At 37.4% G+C, this 12,498-nt stretch overlaps 1 protein-coding gene across 1 annotated transcript in view; it reads left to right on the top strand.

The window, feature by feature from the left end:
- The window catches only part of LOC113509564 (1-phosphatidylinositol 4,5-bisphosphate phosphodiesterase epsilon-1-like), a 195,406-nt gene that overhangs the window by 112,893 nt on the left and 70,015 nt on the right, over nucleotides 1-12,498 (top strand). Inside the window, exon 7 of the mRNA XM_052901273.1 lies at nucleotides 8,300-8,473. Within this exon, the coding sequence (XP_052757233.1) occupies nucleotides 8,300-8,473 (174 nt within the window). The remainder of the gene's footprint in view (nucleotides 1-8,299; nucleotides 8,474-12,498) is intronic.

Genomic DNA, 12,498 nt, shown 5'->3' with positions numbered 1-12,498 from the left:
ACAGAGTATACTGTTTCGCACATGATACCCCCCATGCGTTGCCATTCCTGAGGACTCAGGTGTATTTTTTTAATGGGTGATAATGGTAACCCCGTCTGCGCTATCGGAATACGCTGACGGAACATTAGTGAAGGATGATAGGTGAGGATGAAGTAGGTCAGTTGGCCCATCGTGACGAATTCAACAAGAATTGTTCACGATGGTTTCCAGGGGGAACTACGTGGAAGTCAACCTAAGAGGGCATATTGCTAGCAATGGGGCTGTGAAACTTCATTGCTAACAATCCCTTTCCCCCCGGAGTCAGGTGTTATTTCTCTGTACCCTGTAAACTCACTGCCATATCCCACCCTTCAAACCGAAACACAGCCATGCAAACACAACTGCTTCACGGTAGAAACACGTCACGGACAGAGGTGGCCAAGCAAACGACTTTTGTACATATATCGATTAGGTACTATCCGTGTTCCTTCGTAAGTAAATATTAATTTGCCACTATTCTCCCTTAAAAGGATCGGGTATTAATAATTTGATTTACAATTTACACAGTATGTAATAGAGATATCAGTGGTTAGTAAAATTGCTCGCCTTCCGTACCTGGTAGCTATGGTAACGGGCCTCCTGTCTAAATATTAATTAAATATATATACATAATGCCAAATCCCTTGCAATCCCTCGTTATAACATCACGCTACTGCGCCACGGGGCCGGTTGTGATTAATCATTTATTTGTTTATTTAAATAACTTTTTTGAATTAAATAAAATATGGTATAAAAGGCCAGACCGGAGGGAGACTTTACAAAAGTCGTTTGCTTGGCCACCTCTGTCCTATTCGTGTTTCTACCGTGAAGCAGTTGTGTTTGCATGGCTGTGTTTCGGTTTGAAGGGTGGGATATGGCAGTGAATTTACAGGGTATTGAGGAATAACATCTGAGTCCTCAGGAATGGCACGCATGGGAGGTATCATGGGCGAAACAGTACACTCAGTTATGTCCATGGTACTGCTCATGTCTATAGGCGACGGTTACCACGATTACCGGTTTATACTATCCATCGCTCCAACATTAAATTCCTTTAGTTGCTTATTAGACACCGACGGGAAAGGAAGGGGTGGTTCATTCTATACCGGGACCACATGGTCAAATTGAACAAATCATATTATAAATACATATACGCTATCCTACTGAAAGAAAGAAAGAAAGAAAGAAATAATTTAATCAAAAGAAACATGCGGCCCACACAGTAGCGCACAAAACAAAACAAAAGAAATCAAAAACAAAACAAACAAAAGAAAATAATAATTATATACAAATAGATAGCAATTAAATTATAATGTACGCGTGCGCGCGTGTGTGTCGCAATGTTCTGTGATGTAGGTCCGTGCTCAGCATATTGCTGCAGCGCTTGAAGCGCTACAGCGCTGTTTTTCAGCAAGAACCATAGCGTCACAAGTAAAAAACAGTTATATAAGTAGTGCGTTGGTATTCTATACATATACAAATCTACATTATACATATACATATACACATACACGTACATACACAGACACATACACATATATATATATATATATACATACATACACATACATACACATATACATACACATATATATACACATATACACATACACATACATACACATTCACCCACATATACAGAATAAAGAAAAATGAGATGGCAATATATAGTGTTCTATCACCTAACCTAGCCATACTATTACTGTTCAATCAGATCAGCGACGCGGGAGGCTGTGTTCATGCATTGAGTGCAAAAAAACTCAATTTAACAAGTAATAATTATAGTATCTACCGTTATGAACATTAATGTACAATTTTATTTAACGAAGGTGCTGCCTAACCAGTGATTATTTCGCTGCACCTAGGCCATTAAACAAAGATATGTACCTTTATAATATGTGTCAACATACTGCATTCCATGGTTTACACCACGAAGCCGATATGGATCCACCATTACTTATTCACCATTACGAACTCTTAGAAAATCGTGCACAATTTCAAGGATTTAAAGAATTTAATAAAAACTTTTAATGCAGGAATAAATTTAAGACAATTGGGGGGAAAAGGGATTGTTAGTAATGGAGACTAAGAATCTCATTGCTAGCAATATACCTAACCAGGTCGACCTCCTCGCGGTTCCCCCTGGAAACTATCATGGTTAATTCCTGATGAATCCGTCATGATGGGTTAACTGGCGTGTTTTCGTTCTCATCGATCACACTTCACTGGTGCTCCGCCGGTGTATACCGATAGTGCGGGTGGGGTTACCATTCCATTATCACCCATTAAAAAAACTAACTACAGGTTAAGAAACACTGCTGTTAGTAAAACATATGCTTAGATGTTTCAAGTAAAACTATACATGATTTATAATCCTGCATAAATCTAGTCTAAGTTAGCTCACAATCTTAATAAGTTGCCAACTAATGCACGTCTCAAGTTACTAAGTTCAAAACTAATGTGCCCAGACAACAAATAACTTGGAGAATTCATCTTGGCTTTATGAAGTCTAAATTGATTTTGGCAGTAAATTGTGGATCGTCTAACCTGGAAAGGGGTGGCGGAAAAGGACTTACTAGCAATCGTAATGGAGTCAAATAGCTCCATGACCAGCAATATATCCTATCAGGTCGACCTCCACGTGGTTCCCCACGGAAACCATCGTGGTTAACTCTAGTTGAATTCATCACGATGGGCTAACTGACCTATTTTTATCCTCATCTATCATCTCCCACTGGTGCTTCGCCAGTGTATACCGATAGCGCAGGCGAGATTACAAAACCATTTTCACCCATTAAAAAAAAACCTGGGAGGGGCGAAGGGGGGAGAGAATTGTTAGTACTGGGCTTGTTAGTTTGTTAACAATATATCTTGTCAAGTCATTTTAATGCAGGATAATGGAATGGCAACCCCGCATGAGACTACAGCATGGGGTTCTTCAAAAGAAGGGTAAAGAGGTTTCTTTAGGGTTGGCAACGCGCGCGTAATACCTCGGGTATTGCAGGCGTTCATAGGCTACGGTAACCGCTTACCATCAGGTGGCAATAAAAAAAATATAAGTTTTAAATTAATAATGCTTTAGAATAGAACATTTGTCATGGATCGTTTCGGTTTTCAAATAATTGGGATTAAAGAGTTTACTTGCCGATATAAATTTCATCGAATCAAAATTCATAACATTTTCCCGCGCTTTCGTTCGAAGGATACTTTTCAAAGAATTCCCGTGGAAGCAAAATTGAATTTTATTACTTTTTGACTAGCTCTCCCCAGTGACATCGTACTCTTGCATGCGGATTTTTCGGCTTGAATAGATAGATACTCTTTATTGTTCCCTCCATAAGATTACAATAGTAAACTTATTTTTATTTATATTCAAGTTTCAACCGTGAAGCAGTTGTGTTTGCATGGCTGTGTTTCGGTTTGAAGGGTGGGATATGGCGTGAATTTACTGAGTACAGAGGAATAACACCCGAGTCCTCAGGAATGGCAACGCATGGGGGGTATAATGGGCGAAGCAATACACTCTGTTATGTCCATGGTACTGGTCATCTCTATAGGCGACGGTTATCACTTACCATCAGGTGAGCCGTCAGCTTGTTTGCCATTCTAAGTTGCATAAAAAAAAATTATAAATACAAACAATTACAAGAAATGATCACAGTGATACAGCAATGGGCGACCTTATCGCTAAGAGCGATTTGGATGGAGAGGAGTAATTATGAATGGGAATAGATTAAAAAAAAATTGGTAGGTTCTCTCATTTCGGTTGTACTTTATTTTTGTTTTGTTCCCTCGTAATTTAGTCGTTTAAAAATTATTTGATAATTTTCTTTTTTTTTTATTTGAATGAATGTATTTTTATATTGGTTCGGTAGAAACATTATCAGAATCGATTTGGTAGTTCAGTTTTTAACTGGCCTCAAAATTATGGAATTTCTCAAATCGGTTGTATTTTTTTTATGTTTGTTACTTCATAACTCCGTCAATTGTAAACGGATTTTAAAAATTCCTTTTTTATCTGAAAGGATAAACTTATTGATCTGGATTGATCTGGTAGAAATTTCATCAAAATGAGTCCAATAGTTTAGATTTTAGCACAAAATAAAAATGGTTTTGTCACAACTGAAGTCGATTCTTTATATAAGACCCAATATTTAATTATTCATTGTCAGCATATCGGCATTGAACTGTCCACTGCTGGACATAAGCCTCCCTCTTAGGAGGTTTTGCCAGTAGTTGCCACGCTTGGCAGGCAGATTGGCAACCGCAATTAGGCTTTAGAGATGTTTTAAGAGGGACGCTGCTGTCCGTCCCTCGCGCTCCCTTAGTCGCCTCTTACGACACCCACGGGAAAGGAAGGGGTGGCCTATTCTATGCCATGATTATAATAGGTATTTTTTGTGGAACCAAATATACTTGTGAAAATAGTAAAATTAATAAAGAAAACCACCACTAGATGGCGTATACTCATACAGAAGACAAATAGGAAAACCGCTAGCAGTTTAGTATAGTAATTTTTATGTGTTACTAAATGAAAACATGCAGACAGAGAGAGAGTTAAAAATTCTGAAAATTATTGTTTTTTTTTTCTTCTTTTTTACTTTTACTTGAGAAATGATCGACGAAAGTTTGTATGGGGATATAAAGTTTCATCCCCTATTTCATCCCTTCATGTTTTATTAAAATTTATTTATATATAATATGTATACTAATATTAAAAACAAGTAAAGTTTGTAAGTTTAGATGTTTGGAGTAATTTCCGTTACTTTGTGTAGTATACGTAACTAAAATAACTAAAATGTATTGAACAGTTTCAAAGATACACAAACAAATATTGTCCCCGTGCGAAGCCGGGACAGGTCGCTAGTCATACATATATATATTAGAATACAATATATTCTAAATATATTTCCACAAAACATATACAGAAACTTGGCTTTTCGAAGCAAACATAAGCAAAATAGTATGTGCAAAACGTTAAACGTATGCTTGTAACATCTGGGCTCGCTTTGTCACGCGGACGGGTGATTGATCAATACTGAATTAAGCGTATTCTGCGGACGTCCATATCACTGGTTCATCATTTTTTTTTTATACAACTTAGAATGGCAAACAAGCTGACCGGCCACCTGACGGTAAGTGGCTACCGCCGCCCGTGATCACCCACAACACCAACGGCATTGCGGGTGTGCTGCCGGCCTTTTAAAAAGGAATATGCTCTTTTCTTGAAGGTTATGTTGTCGTATCAGTTCAGAAATTCAATGGTTTGGTTTTTAAATCAAAGCAACTGGTTTTTCCACAATTGAAGTCGATTTTTTAGTGGAATACACTAAACTATTAAATAACTACATCTTTTATGCCACTATGCTAACAACCAAGCATACGGCCCGTCTGCTGGTAAACAAGATTTTTATGCAATTCAGAATGGCAAATAAGCTGAAGGCCCACCTGATGGAAAGTGGTAACCGTCGCCTATAGACGTGAACAGTACCATGGACATAACAGAGTATACTGTTTCGTCCATGATACCCCCCATGCGTTGCCATTCCTGAAGATTACGAACCTTATAGATTTCTCACTGTTTTTCAAACGATCGAATATCTCAATTGACGTTACAGGGCACGTAAGTACTCTATAAACATTTGCTGTTACTTGAGCTCTTTAAAATTCCACGCACAGACGTCAATGGACTGTAAATATTTAGATGCATACGTGTATGGCGGATAGACTCTCAAATGGACGCTTATTTTAAGATATCTATAGCTTTTAAATGATCTTACAGGTAAATATTGTAACATTGCAGACGCACGCACGCAAACACACGCACACGCACACACACACACACACACACACACACACACTACTATTTATTATTAGAATAATTACAATTACAAAAAAAAATGCATAGTTAACGTTAAATAGTTTATTATTGGACACGCACGCACGCACATACACGCACACGCACGTACGCAACGGACGCACGCACACACATGCACGCTCACATCCTCACACACACACACACACACATACACACACACTACTATTCATTATTAGAACAATTACAATTACAAAAAAAAAATGCATTTAAAACGTTAAATAGGCGTTACAAATGGCCTGGTGGCTGTAGCACAGGTTTTCCCAGTTCAATACATACACTGTATATTGTTAAGAAAAAAAAATTCAAATTCAAATTTATTATTTGCATTTAATATGGTTACATTCTAATGACGTCCAGTAGTGTACACTTCGAAATACATGTTTCACCAAAATACGGACCTACATATATATATATATATATATATATATATATATATATATATATATATATATATATATATATATATATATATATAATTAGTCATTTTATACGTGATATTTATTTATTGAGTTAAACTTTAATGCACAGTAAAATTCTATGTACATATGGCGGACTGAACACCGGACGGTAGGCGGTACATTATTGAATAGAGGAAATATAAAGCAATACTTGATATATTCATATAATATAAACATACACATAATATATTAAATAAATAAATATATACATACAATAAATACATAGATAAAATATTACTATATAAAACAGGGGGGAAAGGGATTGTTAGTAATGGAGATTAAAAATCCCATTGCTGGCAATATACCTAACCAGATCGACCTCCACGCGGTTCCCCCTGGAAACTATCATGGTTAATTCCTGATGAATTCATCATGATGGGCTAACTGGCCTGTTTTCATTCTCATCTGTCACCCTTCACTGGTGCTCCGCCAGCGTATCCCGTTAGCGCAGGCGGGGCTACCATACCATTTTCATTCAACAAAAAAAAAGTATATGACATAACTATATATATATATATATAATGACACAACTATATGTAGGCGTATGAATTTGTGTCGCAAAAAAACTAACATCAAATATCATAGATGCGAAACCTTGAACACTGATCCCTGTCGCCGGATATCGCCGGCCAGTCTCCTGTCCTTCGGTAGCTTTTTTAATAAAAGCCATGTTCAGATATTATTTATTACTAGCAATAAAGAACGAACGTAGGCCTGGAGGCGGCTCTAAATTGCTTTGTATCCCAAATTGTTATGTAATAAAGAGACAACGATTGAAGGGAACGCGTTTCAAAATTTGTCAATGCATTTATAATGATAAGCCACGTCGGATAAGTCGTGTTTCTACCGTGAAGCAGTTGTGTTTGCATGGCTGTGTTTCGGTTTGAAGGGTGGGATATGGCGTGAATTTACACGGTACAGAGGAATAATACCTGAGTCGTAAGGAATGGCAACTCATGGGGGGAATCATGGGCGAAACAGTATACTCTGTTATGTCCACGGTACTGCTCATGTCTATAGGCGACGGTTACCACTTTCCATCAGGTGGGCAGTCAGCTTGTTTGGGTATCTTCGGGATATCTTCGGGATTCGGGATATCTTCGGGTTAACGTCGGTCACTTTGGTTCTTTTGCGAGTATCATAATTTCGGATTTTGGAAAGCAAAGAAGCTTCGAATATAGTCCTTTGAGAAATTTGAAGCTATTGCATATGGGCAACAGTTTAGGGCTATGTTTTAATTCCACAGTAGTTATGAAACCATAGTTTTTAAGAAATAGCAACGGATGAGTCACCATGTGCACAACAGTGCAAGCTGTAATCTCCACAGTGCTGCTCATACCTATGGAGGCATCCATTAATTACGTGAGCTCAGAATAGGGGGGGAGGGGTCTAATGAATTCTCACCAAATCTCATTTAAACCGAGGGGGGGGGGATAATCAAAAATCTCACGTCAACTTCAAAAAATATAAAATATTAAAGATAATACTAAAATATTAAAGATAAACGTAGACGTTTCCAGTGATTGTCTTCCTGCACTACTAGAAGTCCCAGATGATATGTGTCCAATTATTTCGATTGAAAAAATACACTAGTCTCCATGGATTGAGTAAAAATTTAAAAGAAAGTGTTTTTTTTTTATGTTTTTACTTTGAATTTTATTTAATTTAAATAAATTAATTATAGTATGTATACCTGAACGATTTATTATTTTCCTGAATAATAAATATAAATTAAGGTTAAAATATTTTTTGCGTCAATCTCACCTAAGGGGGGGGGGGGGGTCAAGGCAAATCTCACTAAATCTAGGGGGGGGGAGGAGTCTAAACTGATCGAAAAAGAGCTCACGTAATTAATGGATGCCCCCTATAGGAACATCAAAACTATCAATTTGTTTGCCTTTCTAAATGTCATAAAAATTTTAACCTAACTGTTCTGAAACCACAGGTCCAACAAACTCAAAGCCTTCTGGTTCAGCATATCGGACGAGCCGCTACCAGCGCTGGACTTCCTCTCAGCGGCTTTGCTGTCGGCGGAGTACGAACGAGCCCTAGGCCGAGCACTGGCCATGCCCGAGTGTCGACTCATACCGTTCTTTGGCGCCTTTTTAAGAGAACTCAGGTGAGTGCATATCTGCATATCAGAAGTATTTTTTTTTAATGGATGATAATGGTACGGTAACCCCGTCCGCGCTATTGGTATACACTGGCGGGGCACCAGTGAAGGATTACAGATGAAGATGAAAGTAGGTCAGTTAGCCCATCCTGACGAATTAAACTAGAATTAGTCACGATGGTTTCCAGGGGGAACCACGTGGAGGTCGACCTGACAGGGTATATTGCTAGTAATAGGGCTATTTGCCCATTACTAACAATCCCTTACCCCCCTATCAGAAGTACTAGAAGTCTGACCATGACTAAGTGTCATTTCGTTCTTATGGCACCTTTTTTAAAGAATTTATTAAATCATATCCGTTTGGAAATACTGCTGCTGGGAGTTGGTCTCATACTTGGGTTGTGCGTGAAGAGAAGTTTTTTTTTACAACACAGGGGGCAAACGAGCATGCGGCTCACCTGATGGTAAGTGACTACCGCCGCCCATGATCACCCACAACACCTACGGCATTGCAGGTGTGCCGCCGGCCTTTTAAAAAGGAATATGCTCTTTTCTTTAAGGTTATGTTGTCGGTGGAGTGCACGGTGGAGGGCCGTTACTTATTTAAATGGTCGGGATGGAACTTTAGCTTCTAGCGGATTGGATGGTGATGAAATTCAGCATCGTTTGTCCTTTATTGTTCCTTCTAGTATGCTCTTTAAACTCAACATCAAGGCTTAACAGCAGTTGCTAACTCGCCTGTCAAACGTGGCAACTACTGGCAAAACCTCCCAATAGGCAGAAGCTTATATTTAGCAGTGGACAGTTGACAGCTTATGCGATGATAATTTTTAAAAAAATAATAATTTACAATTTTTTTTTAATGGGTGAAAATGGTATAGTAGCCTGCGCTAACGGGATACGCTGGCGGAGCACCAGTGAAGGGTGATAGATGAGAATGAAAACAGGCCAGTTAGCCCATCATGATGAATTCATCAGGAATTAACCATGATAGTTTCCAGGGGGAACCGCGAGGAGGTCACCTGGTTAGGTATGTAGGTTAGGTTGCTAGCAATGGGATTCTCAGTCTCCATTACTAACAATCCCTTTCCCCCCAATTTACAATATTAATGTAGATAAAAATCCGAGGTTTTCCCAAGAGACTACAGTATGGGGTTCTTCAAAAGGGGGGTAAAGAGGTTTCCTTAGGGTCGGCAACGCGCGCGTAATACCTCTGGTATTTCAGGCGCTCATAGACTACGGTAACCGCTTACCATCAGGTGGGCCGTATGCTTGATTGCCACCTCAGTGATATAAAAAAAATTCAATTTTATTCAATTAAATGAACCACTCTATATAAATCCTCGCTTGACGTATAAAATCTAATTATAATAAACACCAATATGGGGAGAATACATTGAAGAATGGCTTCGCGGAATTGATAATGTCTCGTGCGGAATGGGATGCAACGCGCGTTCCGTATTATAAGCAAATAAGGTATCCACAATGAGTTGTTAATACCACAATTCCAATTTGACCCGAGGGAGACTTTTTACAAAAGTCGTTTGTTTGAGCACCTCTGTCCCATGTTTGTATGACGGACATGAGCAGTACCATGGACATAACAGAGTATACTGTTTCGCTCATGATACTCCCCATGCGTTGCCATTCCTGAGCACTCGAGTGTTATACGTCTGTACGCTGTAAATTCACTGCCTTATCGCACCCTTGAAGGGTGGGATAAGGCAAGATTTTTATGCCACGATGCGAAAAAGGTGTGCGTCTCTGGTGCGCAGAGTACGTGCCAGCGCCAACAGCATCCTGAGTATGATAGCGAGCAGGCTGCACTGTGTGTACGTTAATCGCTGCTGCGCAATTTCCAATGGAATTGTGCAGCGGTGATTATCTGTATATTATTTAATATATTATGTGTATGTGTGTGTGTGTGTGTGTGTGTGTGTGTGTGTGTGTGTGTGTGTGTGTGTGTGTGTGTGTATTGTGTATGTAAATTTACTAACATTAGTTTTAAGAATATTGTTACTAATAAATATTTAATGAACGAAAAAAGTCCGAAATGAAAATTATTATTATTATTATTTGCCTGTACGTAGTCGCCCCTCAAGGACCTTGATCATGGGAGATATTGGGAGATATTTAAGAAAAAATTATATAATATATATATTTATATACAGGTTATTATATCTCATAATGCTTATCGTTGTTTTAATTTATGTATATGTATGTATGTATATATATATATATATATATATATATATATATATATATATATATATATATGGTATATGTATATGTATTATATGTGCATCTTATGTGTAGATTATATTTTTTTTTGCAGATACACAACTTATATTTATTTACAAGAAGAAATAATCACAAAATATTACTTAATCCAATATAACATTAAAAAATTTATATTGTGTATTGCCTTAATGTGTTACTATTGTCACATATTTTTCACCACGTCTGCCCTTCATACGCTTTCTGTTTTTACCCAATGGTCAGCTGGTAGAGAATGCCGTATGGCATTAAGCTCGCCATTTGTACAAAATTTTATTGTAAATAATGTAAATATTTATTCAATGTAAATCGAAATTATTGCATGATGAATCTATATAAAAAAAGAGCAATTATATGTAAAAATAATTAAATGTAATCTAACATCTAAATGGACACTAATGCATGTACATTAGCTAGCTATCAACGTAATGTTGCTACGCCCAAACAGGGCTTATTTATTTACTATACATAAGAACATTGTAACAACTCTGTATTATGTACATGAATGCATTAAAATAAATAGAAGCCAAAACAATATATTTGTAGAAATTTTATGTTTGTCTATATGTTGCTTTATATTATTCCCAAATTCGTGTATAATATAGTATATGTCATATATGTGTAAGTATATTTGTTATTTATATATATTTATTCGTTTATATATGTAATTTTAGTATGTATGTATATCAATAATTACTAGTACCGCATTCGAGTATTCTGACACTTGCCTATGGTTGACTGGGAGAGAATGCTTTTAGCATTAAGTCCGCCATGTACACATATTTGTACTGATGAATAAATAAATAAATAAATAAATGTTGTTACCAGAGGGAGACTTTGTACAAAAGTCGTTTGCTTGGACACCTCTGTCCTATTCGTGTTTCTACCGTGAAGCAGTTGTGTTTGCATGGCTGTGTTTCGGTTTGAAGGGTGGGATATGGCGTGAATTTACAGGGTACAGAGGAATAACACCTGAGTCCTCAGGAATGGCAACGCATGGGGGGTATCATGGGCGAAACAGTATACTCTGTTATATCCATGGTACTGCTCATGTCTATAGGCGACGGTTACCACTTTCCATCAGTCTTCAACACATTATAGACAGTAGGTGAGGGAAGGTATTGTTAGAAATGTGGACTTACAGTCCCATTGCTGTCCGGTCGACCTGGAAACCAGCGCGTTGAATTCCAAGTGTGTTCATCATGATAGGCTAACTGCTCTGCTCTCATCTTCACCTGTGACCGCTCACTGGTGCCCCGCCAGATATTATTCACATATATTTATTTATATATCTTACACACGGTAAATCATCATATATATTCCCTAAAAGCATATTGTTGGTGTGCCTTTTATAAATAAATAAATAAATAACCTCATATATATACTTTAAATGGACGTACAAAAGCATATAATAAATAAATAAAAAGTTTTATAAAAGCATCTCTAAATATTAAATAAATTTAATTTAATTGATTGAATTAATTGGGTGAAAATTAAAATCGAAATAATTGGACTAAATTAAATAGCTCATTAATTTTTCGATTCATTTATAATGAAAACTGAAGGAGATTAAAAAATATTATATATTCAGTAATTAAATTAAAAATTGCGTCTCCCTTGATGCCTTATTACCGTGCCTGATACGAGTCTGCAATGTATTTTTTTTAATAGATGTTGATGGAATTGTAACCCCGCCTGCGCTAACGGTATACGCTGGCGGGGCACCAGTGAAAAGTGATCGATGAGAATGAAAA

The sequence above is a fragment of the Galleria mellonella genome, unplaced genomic scaffold (genome assembly GCF_026898425.1).
Source record: "Galleria mellonella isolate WM207_F2 unplaced genomic scaffold, CSIRO_AGI_GalMel_v1 utg778, whole genome shotgun sequence".
NCBI classification, from domain to species: Eukaryota; Metazoa; Arthropoda; class Insecta; order Lepidoptera; family Pyralidae; genus Galleria; species Galleria mellonella.
The sequence above is the reverse complement of the archived record's forward strand: the minus strand, read 5'-3'. Positions and strand labels throughout refer to the sequence as shown.